Source organism: Heterodontus francisci, chromosome 1 (genome assembly GCF_036365525.1).
Source record: "Heterodontus francisci isolate sHetFra1 chromosome 1, sHetFra1.hap1, whole genome shotgun sequence".
NCBI lineage: Eukaryota > Metazoa > Chordata > Chondrichthyes > Heterodontiformes > Heterodontidae > Heterodontus > Heterodontus francisci.
In genome coordinates this window covers 254,979,454-254,998,489 of record NC_090371.1, presented here as the reverse complement: position 1 = coordinate 254,998,489, position 19,036 = coordinate 254,979,454, and the positions used below count along the sequence as shown (strand labels likewise).

The 19,036-nt window shown below is 46.4% G+C and overlaps 1 protein-coding gene across 16 annotated transcripts in view; it reads right to left on the bottom strand.

Annotated features, from left to right (window-relative positions):
• Positions 1-19,036, bottom strand: part of inpp4b (inositol polyphosphate-4-phosphatase type II B) — a 996,728-nt gene that overhangs the window by 455,903 nt on the left and 521,789 nt on the right. The window contains exon 1 of one of the 16 annotated variants that reach the window (XM_068043202.1): positions 8,479-8,802. The exons of the other annotated variants lie outside the window; for them this stretch is intronic. Within the exon in view, the coding sequence (XP_067899303.1) occupies positions 8,479-8,577 (99 nt within the window). The 5' untranslated portion in view covers positions 8,578-8,802. Of the gene's footprint in view, positions 1-8,478; positions 8,803-19,036 lie in introns of those variants that run through there. 16 annotated transcript variants of the gene reach the window in all.

The following is a 19,036-nucleotide window of genomic DNA, read 5'->3' as shown; positions in this document are numbered from 1 at the left end:
CTACATGGAGTGTGAATTTAGTGTGGTATCAAACCTGGTTTACAAAGTGCACAACAGATTCAAATGGAAACTCTCAGCACTTTGCAAATATCCTAACCTCTCTTTCTTGCTTTCTAAAGATACATATGATTAATTGTTGGAAGAGTGCTCTGTTGTCCAGGTACATGCACAGCTCTCTCCAGTGCAAGACCATTACAGTTCCAGCTTGGAAATGCAAACACAGTTCTACCACCAACTGTTCAGACTATGCAGCTATTGCTCTCAGACTGCGCAGTTACCGTTCTCAGACTGGTAGCTGCAGTGTCAGTGCACCTTCAGAACACCAAGTAGTGAAAGAAAATTGTAGTAATTCTTAGAAATGGTGATGGACTTGATCCTTTTTTTAAAATGAGCTATATGTCACATAATGCATCAGTTGGTAAAGACTGCATCCATCAGGACTCTTAGGTGTGAACACAATCCTTCGTGACTGTGTTGAGAAGCAGCAATGACACTTTTGTCTTTCGTCTTTCTTCAATGATGGATAAGTCCTAATATAGATAACACTTGTGGTCGTATGACATATATCCAAGTAGTTCTCCTTCATAGTTCAAAACTTTTAGAGAAGCAACAGGCAACCTTCCTCTGCCCCACGTGAGAAATGTGAGGCAGACTTGTAACAGAAAGGGAAAATATTTGCAAGGCGTGAGAGCCTCAACATACACTCTCCTGTCACAAATATTTGGGGAGGGGGAGGTGTGGCAGCCTCTTGGTGAGCACCCCTCGTTGCCGAATTTTCTCATCCAAAAACTTAGTTTAACAGTTGGTGAGAAAGCCTGGTGTATACCACTGGACCAGGAAATCTAGAACAAAGTGGCTAGCACATTGTAAGCTGCCCTGTGCAATTTCTTCCGCCACACTGAAGGCAGAGATTCTCAACGTCCGGAAAAAGCGATGCCAAGAACCCTGCATTGCCTCTTCTGTGGAAGGCCTGCTGAATCTAGTGCCAGTTAGGCTCTTAAGTGGACAGTGGTGGGCCTTCTACAGCATCAAGGACCCCAGTGCTGCAAGTCCAACCCTCAGAGAGCTGCCGGCTGATCAGAGGCCAGTAGCACTTCCACTGAGGAGCTCCAACGCAGAGGCGGTGGCTGCTGCCGGTGGAGCAACTACCCAAGGCCCAGGAGCATCACTGGACCCACGCCACAGATAGGTCTCGTGGGGTGGGGGTCGTGGGGAAGCGGTGTGTAGGGGGGTCGTTCGCAAGGGCAGGGGTTGGCTCTAAGCACCCCCCCCTTCCCGATACCAGGTCTCTCGTTCAGGCACTACATGTCTTTTAACAAGTGACCCCCCCCCCCCACACCCCGGAGCCAGGAAACAACCCACACAGTTTTTCATGCCGTGCTTCCCATGTATCGACAGGACAGCCTACCGCACAGTTAATTGTGGTGGCAGTGGGATGAGCCTCTTAATTGGGCATTAATTGACTAGTTAAGGGCCTCAATTGGCCTACCCATCCCGGACCGAATTTTGATTGAGGTGAGAAGGTGGCAGGGTTCCCCCCCCCACCCACTCCCGCTATCCCACCCGATTTTATGCCCTCCCTGCCTCCAAACCTGCTGTGGGGGAGAGCATAAAATTCCGGCCTGGCGGAGGTGGGCTCGCCACTGATTCTTTTGGCAAGTGGGCGGGACCTCCCGCCCAATGTAAAATTCCAGCCTTCTGAGTCATAAAGTTGGAGATTCAAGGCCTACTCCAGGACTTGAGTACAAAAATCAAGGGTAACACTACAGTTCAGTACTTAGGGGTTGCTGTACTCTTGGAGGTGCCGTCTTTTAGATAAGAATTCAAACCAAGGTCCTGTCTTCCCTCTCAGTGGATGTAAAAGATCCCATGGCACTATTTTGAAGAAGAGCAGCGGAGTTGTTCCCAGTGTCCTGGCCAATAATTATTCCTTAATCACAAAAAACAGATTATCTGATCATTATCACATTCTTGTTTATGGGAGCTTGCTGTGTGAAAATTGGCTGCTGCATTTCCTACATCACAATGGTGGCTACACTTCAAAAGTACTTCATTGGTTGTAAAGGGCTTAGGGGCGTCCTGTAGTCATGAAAGGTGCTATATAAATGCAAGCCTTTCTTTTCTTTTCAAATGTCCTTCCTACTGATGATGAGGAAATTCTGAAACTTGGGACAAAAGCTGCTGCAAAGAGTTCCCTGAAGCTTGGTGATGACAACGTATACTCATCAATTGAGGGCAGTGTGGCTACTATGATTCCACCATGATTGGATTTCAGGGAAACAAGTAATTTATGCTTAGGTTCTGCACCTTCAGCTGGTAGAAGCACCAGTCCGTGAGGCATGGTCTGTGTCTATGCTGTGGCCAGGAGGATGATGGCAATACATTAAAAGGCTGGAATTTTACAATCCCGCAAAGAGTGGGTTGGTGGCAGGGGGAGGGGAGTGTAATGGAGTGGGAAGCTTGGGGGGCCCTTCCCGACCCGCTCCCACCTCGGCTGCCCTTACGCGGGCATGCGGCAACAAAAGCCAGCCCACTCACCCCAGGCCAATCAAGGCCCTTAAGTAGCCAGTTAACGGTCACTTAAGGGCTTCCACCTGACACCACAGGGAATTTACCCTTGGCCAGTCGGGTGGCCCAGGCCTGAGAAAAGCCACCTGTCAAAAGCAGGTGGCTTTCTGATGGCCTGGGGTGGGGGGAGGGGGGCCTCGTGATTAGGCACCCTGTGCCCGTCGGAAGGCCGCCCCCGATGCCCCATCTACCCAACACACCTCCCCCCCCCCCACCATTGACCACCCTTGCCTCGCCGGGACCCGATCAGTCACCCCCGGCGAGGCCCCAAAAACTTACCTCCCTTCAGTCTTCAGCTGGGTTGCAGTCCCAGCAGTCATCACTGCTCCCGGCTGATTGGCCAGCAGCTCCATTAGGCGGGACTTCCTGTCTCAATGAGGTGAAAGTCCCATCCTAGACCAATTAAGGGCCTGGGGACCGTAAAACGCAGTCCGGAGCCCCAGACCAGGCGAAGGCAGGATCGCCTTTTCAGTTGGTGGACATTTCCCGTCCGACGAAAGTAAAATTCTGGCCAAACATTTTATGGTAAGTTGTGCTGTTCACCATATCATTCATTAAGAGCGCTGGTACTTGCTGTCCACCTTACAGATGGCTACTTTCTTGGCATTGGTTTGGAGGTGATGCCAAGATAATAAGCCTGGCTATTAATCAGAATTAATTCTCTGGGAAACTTAGGAATATGGTGGTCAAGCTAGACAGGGGACTATTGTTCACTGACCACTCAGGCTAGCTAGCTGGAGAGTTAGATGTGTTACTAAGGGAGGCAATGCCTCCAAGTAACCCTGCAAGTCAATGCCTGACCTGGTATGATGACCCTAGCTAGGCAAGTAGCACAGAACTTTCCAGTCCTCCACGCTGAATAAGTTGAATGGCTTTAGCTGGTTTCTAGCAGAATCTCTGTGCACAGACCATGTGATCGTAGAACCAGACAAGCCGGCTGTAAAAATAATGATAGCTGTTTCTTTAGGACGTTATGTCTTTAAAAACTCAGCACATAATAATTCAATGCCCATGGGGTAGTAATAAACTTATCAGCTGAGATCAAGGACTGGCTAAATTTTAGTGAAGCTGCAAAATTTAAGGATTAATTATCAGCCAATGCACAGAGTGTAACAGCCCATAATCATGCTCAAACCTTTGCATTTAGAGCAAATAAAGCAATGGTTTTTGTAACATGTATTCATCAATCGGTCAAAACATAACAATGTAGCCTCTTTATAAGAACTCTTTATAAGAACCAATGTAGGTGACAGTTTTTGATTGTTACATTGTAGGGGATTTCACTCATTTCTAATATCTGCAACAAAGCCATCCTCGGGTACTTCTGGCCAGCTTTTCTTGAATTTCAATCTTTAGGTATAAATAGCAACTTCTTCCCTAACTCAATTAAAAAAGTAAAAATAATTACATGTCTTCACATTTCACAGCAGTGCTTACTATCTGCAACCACAAGCAAAACTCAAGTCAGTAAGTACCACTGACAAAATGTCAACTGCTTTCCATCACGCACCTAATATTGGTTTATTTCTGGCAGTTGAATAGTACGTTGAGGAAGCCACAAGAACATATGGAGCTTTGAATACAGAAAGAAATGCGCTTTTAAAAAAAGCCTTCTGATAAACACATGAGCTGTACTGACAAATTTCTTTCATTTTGCAGTTTCCAGTTCTAAGTCAATTACTTGCACTTCTGGTCCTGAGTAGTCCGTCTAAAATGTATTGACACCAACACTCTAACCTTACAAGATATATTTATTACCTTTCCAGTTTCACAAGCCATTATTTTCTTCCATACCTGCTGCTTTACTAATATCAGATTCACTAAAGTAGACCTTGACAAGAGAAAACTGACAGTATTAATTGAGACACCTAATTCTGAACTAATGCGTTCTGGCCTTAGTGCTGGAACATTGTGTGCAATGTTATGAATCAACTAGCACTCAATATACAAATGCTCTGTGCCCAATTTCTTGGCATCTCTGTTTACACTGAGATGACTCAAGAATGTAGCAATTCAGATTAACCATTTTTCAGTTGGCACATGCCTCTCAGTTCTTGCTCTATCATGTAGACGGCTACGTCACCACTACCTCTTATCAATTGTTATCTCTTTGATCTAACTTTTTTGCTATGGATTGATTAGACCTGAAACTAGTCTCTTAGTTGACTGCATGGGATTCCCATAAAGCTCTATGCACTTTAAAATGCTAAAGTAACTTTTACCAGGAGTAATCACTTGATGAATCTCGATAAAATATTTCTAAATTAAATGGAAGGAAAGTTCAGGGTCAACTTTCTGTTCAAAATATTGGGCTGAATTTTATCAGCTCACCGCCGGCTTTAAAGATGGGAGAGCGCACGTGCGGGATTTGCTCCACGGAGCCGCCGCAATATTATAGGCGGCGGCTCATTTAGATGGCTGGGGCGGGCCTCACACTCCCTTCCCCACCCCCCTCCCACCACCAATGGGATGGAATGCACAATCCGTCTCCGGCAACAGCGTCCAGTGGCACTGCGCAGGCGCCGGCGCCATTTTTAAAGGGCTTCAAGCCCCATCATTACAACTTAAAGTGTTAACGGGAAAGTTCAATAAAATTTATTTAAAGACATTACATTCATGTTTCCAGCCCCCCACCCCCCCCTAGAAAACAATACACTCATTCCTTGCCCTCTCCCCCCACCCCCAAAATACTTACATTGTATATCTGACCTTCCGTTCCCAAAGTTCACAAACTTTTAACTTTACACCTTCCCATCACTTCCTAGACCTATCAGGTACGTGTGACCCCGCTCCCCCCACAACCCCCCGGCATTGATATATTTACCTCCCCACCCCACCCTACCAATGTTTCGCCATACTTCACTAGTCAGAGATTGGATGGCGCGGGAGTGCCGGCCACTGGCTATAATATCGCGGCTGGAGCAACAAGGTAATTAATTTCTTTATTTACATACATTAACATATTTAAATGTGGCTCCTGTCGCTGAGCGGCAGGGGGGCCACCACAAGGCCTTGCCGCCGCCGGTAATATGGGGCAGGGCCTTCCCAGACTCGAGGCCCCTTGTGGGCCTCTCCCGGAGGCATTTTCAGGGCCCCCCGCCATGACCCTCGGCATCGAGGGGCGAGGGGCGTGGGGGGGGGGGGGGGGGGGGGGGTTGGCGGCACAATTCAGCCCATTCTCTCAATGTCAATCTGGAGAAAATAATTTACAAATTATTGCCCATGGAAAATTTAGATTCAAAGTTGGAATCCAACAGAAACTGACCACTTCGGGGTAAGTAGAGTGGCTCCCTTCATTTCAATGGGGCCTGGCAGTTGAATATTGCAACATAATCTGCTGGTAACATTGTTTTTCCTTGGGGTCAGGTGGTTCTAGATGGGCTTACTCATAAATAACTGACTCCAAAATAATGGAGTCCCTCCCCTTAACTATTGGCCTGGATTTTGCTCTTTTGTACTTGCCGTTCACTACGCTAACAGCTGCCCACAGACTTTTTGCAGGCTTGTCCGTGGAGATTTCCACTAATCTGGCATCTTTTCTAGGGTGGGGACCCCTAAAACGGATCTGTGCCATCTGTGAACAAGGAAAGCAATAGTGAGGCTCTTCAACCAATCAGACTGAAGTATCCTCACTGAGATACCTTCAGAGCCAACATGTACCCGTTAAGGTGAAGTGTAGGACCATCAAGCCCAGAGAACCCTGGATGTCAAGGGATATAGAGTATTGGATCAGGAAAGAAAAAGGAGGCTTATGGCAGGTTTGGTGCTGAAAATAGCGGAGGCATTAGAGAAGTATAGAAAGTGTCGGGGGGGGGGGGGGTGGGTACTTAAAAAAGTAATCAGGAGAGTGAAGAGAGGACATGAAAAAACATTGGCGGGCAAGATAAAGGAAAATCCTAAGGCATTGTATAAGTATATTAAGGGAAAGAAGATAGCCAGGGAAAGAGTAGGGCCCATTAGGGACCAAAGTGGCAATCTGTGTATGGAGCTGGAGGACATAGGTGAGGTTTTAAAGGATTACTTTCATCCGTTTTCACTGTGGAGAACAACAATGCAGGTGTAGAGATCAGGGAGGGGGACTGCGATATACTTGAACATATTAACACTGAAAGGGAAGAAGTATTAGATGTTTTGGCAGGCTTAAAGGTGGATAAATCCCTAGGCCCAGATAAGATGTATCCCAGGCTGTTATGTGAGGCAAGGGAGATGATAGCAGGAGCTCTAACACAAATTTTCAGATCCTCTCTGGCCACGGGAGAGCTGCCAGAGGACTGGAGGACAGTGAATGTGGTACCATTATTCAAGAAGGGTAGCAGGGATAGACCAGGTAATTACAGGCCGGTGAATCTAACATCAATGGTTGGGAAACTATTGGAAAAAATTCTGAGAGACAGGATTAATCTTCACTTGGAGAGGCAGGGAATAATCAGGGATAGTCAGCATGGCTTTGTCAGGGGGAGATCGTGTCTAACTAACTTGATTGAATTTTTCGAGGAGGTGACTAGATGTGTAGATGAGGGTAAAGCAATTGATGTAGTCTATATGGACTTCAGTAAGGCTTTTGATAAGGTCCCGCATGGGAGATTGGTTAAGAAGGCAAGAGCCCATAGGATCCAGGGCAATTTGGTAAATTGGATCCAAAATTGGCTTCGTGGCAGGAAACAGAGGGTAATGGTCAAGGGTTGTTTTTGTGAGTGGAAGCCTGTGACCAGTGGTGTACCACAGGGATGGGTGCTGGGACCCTTGCTGTTTGCAGTGTACATTAATGATTTAGACATGAATATAGGAGGTATGATAAGTAAGTTCGCAGATGACACGAAAATTGTGGTGTCGTAAATAGTGAGGAGGAAAACTTTAGATTACAGGACGATATAGATGGGCTGGTAAGATGGGTGGAACTGTGGCAAATGGAATTTAAACCAGAGAAGTGTGAGGTGATGCATTTTGGGAACACTAACAAGGCAAGAGAATATACAATGGATGATAGGACCCTAGGAAGTACAGAAGGTCAAAGGGACCTTGGTGTACTTGTCCATAGATCACTGAAGGCAGCAGCACAGGTAGATAAGGTGGTTAGGAAGGCAGGCATATGGGATACTTGCCTTTATTAACCGAGGCATAGAATATAAGCGCAGGGAGGTTCTGATGGAGCTGTATAAAACACTAGTTAGGCCACAGCTGGAGTACTGTGTACAGTTCTGGGCACACACTATAGGAAGGATGTGATTGCACTGGAGAGGGTGCACAGGAGATTCACCAGGATGTTTCCTGGGCTAGAGCATTTCAGCTATGAAGAGAGACTGAAAAGGCTAGGGTTGTTTTCCTTAGAATAGAGAAGGTTGAGGGGGGACCTGATTGATGTATACAAAATTATGAGGGGCATTGATAGGTTAGATAGGATGAGACTTTTTCCCTTAGCGGAGGGGTCAGTAACCAGGGGGCATAGATTTCAGGTAAGAGGCAGGAGGTTTAGAGGGGATTTGATGAAAAAAATTTTGACCCAGAGGGTGGTTGGAATCTGGAATACACTGCCTCAAGGGGTGATAAGAGGCAGGAACCCGCACAACATTTAAGAAGTATTTAGATGAGCACTTGAAATGCCATAGCAGATAGGGCTACAGCCAAGTGCTGGAAAATGAGAATAGAATAGTTAGGTGCTTAATGGCTGGCACAGACACATGGGCCGAAGGGCCTGTTTCTGTGCTGTATAACTCTATGACTCTATGAGACGCATAGGGCAGAATTTTAATGCAACATCCCTCCACTATACACAATCCTTTTCTCACACTCATAACTCTCTGCTTTCTCTCCTTACAGAAGAGACCACACAATTTCAAGGATAAAAAACAAAGAACCGGGGTGGCCCTCTAGCAATAGCCACCTTGATGGCCGCTGGGAATGCATGCCCACCTGGTCCACTGTGAAGGAGGTCTTTTTCCAGGAGTCTGCAGATGTCACCAGAACCTGCCAAAATAGCCTGAGCCTCATGTGGCACTGGTGATCAGACATGTTGAGAAAACGGATCTGATGCCTGTGGACTTCGTGTTGAGGAGGGAAGGGGTGGGGTGGGCGTCTCCTTCAAGCTGGATCTCTGTTTCCATCCCCTCAGTCCTGTACAGCAGCATATGGTGGCGGCTGATGACGCTGCTAGTGTTGCAGCTGGTGTTGCTGGTGATGCTCCTCTTATTCCTCATCAGAGGTCCAAGGTAGAGCTTCATAAACTGCTCCCATGCTGCAGTGAAGGCTGACAGCAGGGACGATCAGATCAAAGTGAATAAGTCCAAGGTAGGTGAAATGACTTCCAAAAGTTGGAAATCACCTGTAAAGCAATGAAATCAGACTTTCAGAACAAGTGCTTTGAGCACAAGCCTTTCACATAGGCAGGCCAGCAGCTATGCATTTCACTGTCTAAAGGCTTTCAAGCCTGTCAGTTTCAGTGATCAATGGCTTCCTGCTGTGCTGTCACCTGTTGACTATGGCAAGTTCCACACAGCTTGGAAACCCGTGGGCTGGCTATTAAAGCCAGAAACCTGGATTGAAGTCACAATGAATTGACTATTTTAATATTGTGTACTTATTTAAATAAGTGACCCAACAGCTCCTGCTCACAGGATTCCTGCTCACCTAGGAACACATCCCAATAAAACCCAAAGTGGACAGGGATCATGTTGGGTTTCAGACCCTTCTTCCAGAATTTAACCCCCCACCCAGACCCAAACCCACCCACCCACCTTGGCAGTTAAAATTCTGCCCATAAAGTGCAAAGCAGGAATATAAAACAGGATATAAATATTGCATTTAAATGATGTACAGAAAGCTGAATAAAGATTGAGAAAGACAGATGGGATTAAGGGACACAGAAAAAGATATAGAAAAAGTTTTTAAAAAACTTATTAAAAATTTCCAACACTAATTTTCTTCTGAGGGAATGAGATACCACACTTGTAAAATTAATTTTCTCAGGACCAGAGAGTCTGTTCAATTGTAATTATCACTTACCTTGTCATTAAAATCTCATTTACTCCTGAATAAACCAGCTCTAACTTTTTCAGCCATTTTTAGTGGAAAACTAATGGGAAAGTACAGCAAGTTTATGCCGTGGCACTCATTTCAACACCAAGTCTATCAGTGAGGACGACACCAAAACAACCTTTGGAGGAGCAGGGTATCTCTGGATTTCTACATTTGACTGCAGAATTTGTTGTCAGATTTTGCTCCAATACAAGTGCTGATAATCTCACAGTTTATTCGCATTGCACATTCTGGACAAATATCACCAGATTCTATGAGGATTTCTGTTGCGCAGCAAATTTGACTTTTTTCCTTGCTTAAGATAACAAGTGTATATTTTACCATCACTTTTACAAATACATTGGGGCAGTACTTTGAACAGGATATATTCTCTGTGATTATTTTTTTCCTCTTTAAAAATGTACTTCGCCTCATCTTTTTTAAGGTTTTTTTCTAAATTAATCGATTTGGAAATGGGTAGGTTACTTCAGCTCCAACAAGAAGGTGTGTGCCACCTCCAGCACTCCTGCTTACTGATCAGCAAACAGGCAGATATGATAATCAGTCTATCACTTCTGTCCTGGCCCTGCACCACATTCTACAAGGGAAATGGAGTCATGCTGAAGTTTTGATAAAGTGTTAACAAAGTGTTTGCACACTCAAAATGTTAACATGTTTATTTTCGCCACAGTTGCTCTTTAACCTGCTGAGTGTTCCCAGCATTTTCCATTTCTGATTTCCAACATCTATAGTCTTTTGCTTTTTGTTCATTCTACAGCTGAATGCAACTATGCAAACTCCCTCAAACTGCTCCTATTGCAAAGTGATGAGTCTTGTGTGTTAGCATAAGTGTGCCTGAAGTTCATTTATTTTGTTTCTCCTCCCTTTAACTCCTCTCCTGAAAGCACTGACAGTTCTATGGGTGCCCTCCAATATCTGGTTATTATTCATGTGTGAATACTGACAGCGAATGACAACAGGCTATTCGCCCACAGGGGATGGAGAGGAGGGATTTTAGTGGCGTCTGATCCTGTCTGCAATTAACACCCAGTCACACCTAGTTTAAAGCAGGTGGTGCTGGATGGTGATCAAGAGCAGCAGCCCTTCTCAATGTCATATTCTAAATCAGGAATACTGAAGCCAATTGTAGCTCCACATCACAACAACAACTCAAATTTATATAGTGCCTTTAACATTGTAAAATGTTCCAGTTGCTCCACAGGAGTGTTATCAAACAAAGTTTGACACCAAGCCACATAAGAAGATATTAGAATAAAAGCAAAATACTGCGGATGCTGGAAATCTGAAACAAAAACAAGAAATGCTGGATTCACTCAGCAGGTCTGGCAGCATCTGTGGAAAGAGAAGCAGAGTTAACGTTTCGGGTCAGTGACCCTTCTTCCGAAGTTCCGAAGAAGGGTCACTGACCCGAAACGTTAACTCTGCTTCTCTTTCCACAGATGCTGCCAGACCTGCTGAGTGAATCCAGCATTTCTTGTTTTTGTTTAAGAAGATATTAGGACAGGTGACCAAAAGCACGTCTAAAGAAGTAGGTTGTCAGGAGCATCTTAAAAGGAGAAGATTGAGGTGGGGAGCAAACTCCAGAGCTTAGGACCTTGGGAGCTGAAGGAACAGCCGCCAATGATGGAATGACGAAATTTGGGCCGTCGAGTCCTTCGAGACGAGTAAAACTCCCGGAAGCGATGACTTACCGGTTGAGTTGTATTCGGCCCTGTGGGACTGGGTCGGCCCGGACCTGCTGGAAGTATACGAGAGTATGCTCCTGGCCGGCAGCATGTCAGAATCCATGAGGAAAGGCATTGTCACCCTCATCTACAAGCAGAAGGGGGAGAGGGCAGAAATCAGAAATTGGAGGCCCATCTCACTGCTTAATGTTGACTACAAGATTCTGTCCAAAGTCATAGCCAGTCGAGTCAAGTCTGCCCTGGAGTTGGTGTTCCACCCTGATCAGACCTGTACTGTACCTGGCAGGAAGATCTCCGATAGTCTCACGCTACTCAGGGATACGATCGCCTATGTACGGGACAGGATGGTGGACACCTGCCTCATCAGCCTGGACCAGAAGGCTTTTGACAGGATATCGCACACCTACATGATGGACATGCTTTCCAAAATGGGGTTTGGGGAGGGAATCTGCAATTGGATCAAACTGCTCTACACAAACATCAGCAGCACAGTCTCAATCAACGGGTGGGAATCAGAAAGTTTCCCGATCCAATCTGGAGTCAGACAGGGCTGTCCTCTCTCCCTGTCTTGTTTGTTTGCTGTATTGAACCCTTTGCTGAGTCTATTAGGAAGGATGCGAGCATAAGAGGGGTGACAATCCCAGGCAGTGGAGGCACTCAGGTTAAAATCTCCCTGTACATGGATGACGTCGCCATCTTCTGCTCTGATCCGCTGTCTGTGCGCAGACTGATGAGCATCTGCGACCAGTTTGAACTGGCCTCGGGAGCCAAAGTTAACCACGGTAAGAGCGAGGCCATGTTCTTTGGGAACTGGGCTGACCGATCCTTTGTCCCCTTCACCGTCAGGTCAGCCTACCTGAAGGTGCTGGGGATATGGTTCGGAAGGGCCGGGGCGTGCACCAAAACCTGGGAGGAGCGAGTAGCCAAGGTACAACACAAGCTGAGCAAGTGGGAGCAGCGATCTCTCTCCATTGTGGGTAAGAACCTGGTCATCAGGTGCGAGGCGCTCACGTTGTTGCTGTACGTGGCGCTGGTCTGGCCCATACTCCACTCCTGCGCGGTGGCGGTCACCCGAGCCATTTTCCACTTCATCTGGGGATCCAAAATGGACCGGGTCCGGAGGTACACGATGTTCAAACCTCTGGATAAGGGCGGGAAAAATGTACCCAACGTCGCGTTCATCCTGATGACTACCTTCGTGTGCGGCTATATCAAGCTGTGTGTAGACCTCCAGTACGCAAACTCCAAGTGTCACTACGTGCTGAGGTTCTATCTGTCCCCGGTGTTGCAAAGGATGGGGCTGGTCACATTGCTGTGGAACGCTCCATCCAGTTGGACTGTGCCGTACCACCTATCCTTCGTGGAGCAGTTTCTGCGGAAAAACACCTTTGACCACCGATCCATCAGGCAGTGGTCTACACGGAAAGTCCTCAAGGCCGTACGGGAAAAGGAGACGGTGGATCCTGTCAGATGGTTCCCCGAGCAGACCGCCAAAGTCATTTGGCGGAATGCCTCATCACCAGAACTTTCAAACAAGCACCAAGATGTAGCTTGGCTGGAGGTGAGAAGAGCCCTCCCGGTCAGATCCTTCCTGCACGCCCGAAGTCTCACCCCCTCCACACAGTGCCCTCGCGGTGGCTGTGGTGGGGAAGAGACAGTTGCCCACCTCCTTCTGGAATGTGTCTTTGCAAAGCAGGTGTGGAAAGAGATGCAGTGGTTTTTGTCGAGGTTCATCCCAAGCAGCTCTGTAACACAGGAGTCTGTGCTCTACGGGCTGTTCCCAGGGACGCACACCGAGATAAACATCAACTGCTGCTGCAGGACTATCAATTCGGTGAAAGACGCCCTTTGGTCTGCCCAAAACTTGCTGGGCTTCAAGCGCAAAGAGTTGTCCACGACCGAATGTTGCAGACTGGCACATTCCAAGGTCCAGGACTACGTGCTGAGGGACGCACTAAAGCTTGGGGCAGCCGCAGCAAAGGCTTAATGGGGAAAGACCACTGTGTAAGGTCCCCCCACCAAGCTGAATGGAGGGGCTGGATCCATGGGAAACCCTTCGAACTGTATCGGGAAAATTTCGTGTGCTGTAAAATGTAAAAATGTATATGGCATGAAAATTGAAATGGAAGGGTTGGGAGGCAACTCATGATTGTATTGAAGGAAACTGATCACCTTTGCACTGTTTGTATTTTTTGACTTGGTGCTGTTTGAAACTGTTTGGTAATGTATTTTTTACAGATTTTCATGAATAAAGTATATTTTGGAAATATAAAAAAAAGAAATTTGGGAATGCACAAGCGGTTGGAATTAGAGGAGTGCAAATATCTCAGAGTGTTGTGGGATGGAACATGAAACAAGCTGAGCCATCACTAAAGATTTGAAAAATTAAAATAGATCATTCTAAATTTTAAGTTAACTGGTTCCTTGTGATAGAGGAACAAAGTGAGCAATATTACATCTAATCATGTTAAGACATTATGGGGAGAAATTGGATAATCCCTGGTTCGCTTTTAACCTTATCCCATTCAATGCTATGCAGGCAGCACAATAAATTGGTACTGCATGTTCATTTTATGTGATTTTTGCGTGCAACCAGTACTACCTGCGCTGTTCATTGGCATCAGTAGAGGGGGATCGATACCGTGAGTAGTTAATTAAAGGTAGCCTGCACTTCTTCAATGTGAGGCGCATTGTGGCTGCAAGAAGTGGTGTGACTTTTTTCAAAAGACATTCTGGTTTGTGATACTTTGAACAATGGAAATGAAGTTCAACAATCTCAAGAGTTGTCAAGGTGAGTAAGTTCATCTCTCAATGGCCTCATCCACTGCTCAGTTCTCTATATCCTCATCACCCACCTACCAACAATCTCTATCAATCAGTACCAAACACTAAAATTCATATGCTCACACATCTAGCACTGTTGCAAGCCTTGCAATCACAACTCACAGCTCTATTCAACCATGACAGCCACATGGTCCAAACATACTGCAGGACACACACTGACACACTTCCCTGCTTCTTGCAGCAGCAGGTGGTGTGAAACAGCAGCAGCAAAGAATTTGAGAAGGACAAGCATGCCTGCATATTATAACCCCCATGGAGGAGTAAGTGTTGGCCATCATGGGAAGGGCATCACTGAGGCCATGGTCACTCCCAGGACTGAAGTGATCAACGATGAGGGTCCCTGCGCATCAAATTCACCTCCTCCCATCCCATTTCTTCCTTATTCCACAATCTCTTCTGACTTAGAAGCTGCAGATGGTGTTAGCACATACTTCTTACACTCTCCTATCCCCTCACCAGCCCTTGTATCATTTTCATTTCAGATACCCAAGAACTGGCACTTTCCCAGTCAGAGGAGAAGAGGAAGAAGGCACTGAAGATGAAGAACGATCATCACTGTCAGCCAACAGCTCAGATACTGACACTGTGCATATTTTACAGGTGTGGATAGAGAAGAGATTTGCATATGGTGAGATGCAGGGCACAAGTGTGCAGGAACAGGGTCGGGGAGAAAAGGATAGCACAGATGCCAGTTCCCAGAGGATGAGGTCTTACACTAAATCTGCTGCAGAAGGGTCAAATGCAGACTTTGATTGGCCAGACTGCACACTGATGGGTGAACAGACCCAAATGTTTGGTACATAGAGAATGGAAAGCCTGCCAGAAAGCCTGCACTCAATATCAAAATGCATGGAGGAATCCAGCATTAATTTTGTACAGGGTTTTGGGTAGCTCTTGGACCCCACCCTTTCCAACACAGAACAGGTAGTTACCACCATCAGAATACCTGTGGGACCACCACAATGCAGCATCTGATTGCCAAAGTCACATTCTCCATTACTGCACAGCTTCCAACAAAAGTCTGAGTGCTGCAGTGAAAGCTCAGACAGCTGCCTTTTAAGTTCAAACCGCAGTCATCAAGGATACCACTGTTCAAAAGGGGCTTCGAGAACATCACAGCAATCCATCAATCTGTTCTCCAACAGATCAGTAGGATTGCTGAGATGCTGTCCAGGAGAGTGACAGTGACTATATGAAGCACAAACCTGCTTTTGTTTCTCAGGATGACGCTATTTCTGCTTCGACCCTTGTCACTTTGATGATGCCCAGACTACTGCAGCCACATAAACTACTGCTCTACATAAATTCTGACGCCCAGCCTCCTAGGCCCAGAACTGCTCAGGGTAGCCCTCCAAGGCCAGCTACAGTCTCCTCAATTGGAGGACAGCAGCATTCCACCATCCATACTGCAGCCACTGGGCAATCTCTTCATAAGAGCATTAGGACAGGCAAAGGCTCAGGGAAGACAGGCACTATGAAATGCACATAGGTAATTAGTTTAATTTTGTATGCAGTGTTAGCAACATTTGAGGACGCCAATAGTGTGCTCTATAGTGTTCCTTGTGGTATTAAGGCTGTCATTGTAGGCATGGTGCGCACATGTGCATGAGTTCTGGACTGGAGTCAGGAGCCATATCATGTGTGGACAGTCCTGGTTACCCATTAGCCAGCCTTTGACTTGCTGCGGTGAGTCAAATACAGGTGACACAGAGGACTGCCAGAGAATGAAGGAATCGTGACTACTACCAGGATAATGGGCTTTCAAAAATAATGCATTGCCTGTAGTTACACACTAGCTGCACAATAAGGGAGTGCAAGCCATATTGATTCATGAAAATGGCCACTTCATATGAGGCCTATGCAAGGCAACATGCGTGCAGTCACTGGCACTCTGCATCATGGGGAAGTCTGTAATCCGAGCAAACCCTGGGGCTCACTTGCTTATCTCTAGCAAGATAGAATGAGATGAAGCTGTCTCTCTGCAGCCTAAGTGACCTCCCTTATGCAGGAGTGTACTGAAAACTGTGAATTATTGCTTATATCTCCAGCATCAGCCTGGAAAAAGCCAGATGCATAAAAGTTAAGAGCCAGTCACTTGGCAGCCACAGGAATTGCTGTCCATGCCCTCCTTTGAGGTTGGAGTTGTGGCTGTACAGTTGCACTTGCAGCCGTTGGCAGATTTCAGTGAAGACCTCTTTAGTGAAGCAAAGACATTTGAAGAATTGGTCCTTGCTGAAGTTGACTTCAGAAAATTGCTCCCTAAAAACCCTCAGTGGATATGTCTTCCTGCTGAGAGCCCTTCTTCCCCTCATTCTCCTCCTTCTTCTAGTAGTTTGCCCTGCTCTGTGTGGTCTCTCTTCATTCTCCCAGTCATGCACAATTCTAAGAGGAAGGCCTACCAGGCCACCCATGTCTGCAAGCAATTTGTTTCAGCACAAGCTCCTAAATAAACAAAAATGTAGTTCAGCATGAGCCAGATCACAACAACAAAAACAACTTGCATTTATGCAGCGCCTTTAATGTAGCAAAATCTCACAAGGTTCTTCACAGGAGCATTATCAAACAAAATTTCATACTGAGCTACATAAAGAGATATTAGGACAGATAAGGAGATAGGTTTTAAGGAGCATTTTAAAGGGAAAAAAAGAGAGGTGGAAAGGTTTAGGGAGGAAATTCCAGAGCTAAGGGTCTAGGCAGGTGAGGATACGACCACCAATAGTGGACCGATCAAAATCAGTGATGCTTAAGAGGTCAGAATTAGTTGAGTGCAGATATCTCAGAGGGCTGTGGGACGGAAGGAGGTTAGAGAGATTGGGAGCCTCATTACACAATACTAGGTCCAAAATAGCTTTATCCCCACTTGGTTCCACAATGTATTGCCCCAGACTCTGTCTGATCATATTATGATTTTTTAAGTGCATTATTAATACTTCCTTAATAACTAATTCCAGCACTTTGAAGATGATTGATGTCGGGTTAACTGGCCTGTTTCGTCTCTCCCTCCTTTCTTGAATAGTGGTATTATACTGGCTAACTTCCAATCTGCTGGGACCATTCTAGAATCCAAGAAATTTTGGAAAATCATAACCAGTACATCCATTATCTTTGCAGCTACCTCATTTAGAATGGCAGGATGTAGGCCACCAGGTCCTGGGGATTTGTTGGCTTTTAGTCCTTTAAGTTTCACCAATACTTGTTCTCAGCTGATATTAAATTACTTTAATTTCCTCACTTTTATTAGCCCCCGGTTACCCTCGATTTCTGGTATATAATTTGCATCTTCTACAGGTTTGATTTCTGTCATCATCAGCACTCACACCAATGGCAGCCAGCAGGCAATATCCCAACCCATGGTTCAGTGATGCCTCTCTAAAGGTTCTCCTCCAGACCATCAGGTAAAGGCGAGAGGTCCTCTTCCCAATGGATGGACTCAGAAGACCCTCCCGACCAAGGCGGCCTAGATAGAGTTGGCAGAGGAGGTGTTGAACCTCTGGGTTACTCGTAGAACCTGGGTTCAGTGTCGGAAGCGGGTCAATGACTTGCTCAGATCAGTGACGGTAAATGATGTTGCTGAAGCTGTTCAAATGTTTTTCTCCTTGGCTCCCTGAGCGCAAGCGTTTGAATGCATAATCAGCCTTGGTGCCAAGTACCAATTGATTCTGCAGAATGTGCAAGTCTAGCATCTGTTTGCACTTGAATGTAGCATGTGACTGACAGTCCAGAATGAGTGATGTCGATGCATGTAGACAATGGGTGTGAGGCATCATTTGACATGTCATTAAATCAGCACTTTCTTCTGCAGGAAAAACAGACCCATAACCAAAGGCAGCGGACCAAAACAGGTGGAAGAGTGCCTGATATAAGAATCGTAACCCCAGCAGAGGAGGAGGCAGCAGAGATAACTGGAGAAGAAGAAGGCAGAGCAATTGCAGATGGCAAGACAGGATCATCAAGGTGTAAGGATGAATGAAGTGTCAACTTTACTGTTGATGCCATATGTGAACACAGGAGGAAGGTGGGAAAAAGTGCTGATCTCATGATGCTTAATGTGCCTCTATTTTTCCGCTGCAGGTGCCTGCACTCGAGCAACGGAACACAAGGTCCAAGACATGCCTCTGGAGAAACTGCCAATGCCCCAGAGGGTGCACGGTCACCTGCCTCTTCTTCCACCTCCACCAGCACAGATACAGCCGCACAGTCCACAATGAGTTTGAGATTAGAAGCAGGGTCACAATCTGGCGGGCATGGCATAGGCAGGTCCCAGCAACTGAGGGAGCATGTGTCAGCCGGGCCCTTGACAATCAGAGAACTACTGGGGCCTAGGCCCCTGCTCAGCCACATGCTCATGATGATCCTCTGTTTGAGGCTACAAGAAGTCTGCTGGAAGTGCAGCGAAATCATGTGGAAAATATGCCGGAGTGCCATGGAGGAGTCCATGCAAGACATGATATCTGCCATGTCCCAGGAATATGAGCTTCCTCAGTGGAGAGTCTGGCAAGTTCCGTGGTGAGTCTGGTTGAGCACTCAATACGTATGCATTCTAACCTGCACGCCAATGCTGTTGCCATTGGCTCTATGCAGCAGAGTCTAAGAATACTTTAAGAAGTATTTAGACGAGCACTTGAAATGCCACAGCATACAAGGCTACGGGCCAAATGCTGGAAAATGGGATTAGAATAGTTAGGTACTTATTGGCCGGCACGGACACGATGGGCTGAAGGGCCTGTTTCTGTGCTGTATAACTCTATGACTCTATGAGAGGGGGACAAGGAACCTGGACCTTCTTCCAGGGGACCCTTCCCCTCAGGGAGACAGGCAGGTGCCACCGTGCACACAGATGGAGAAGGTGCGTGTGCCAGCTGCCCCAGGGCCTTCCTTATAGGACACCCCCAGGTTAGCGGTGTCTC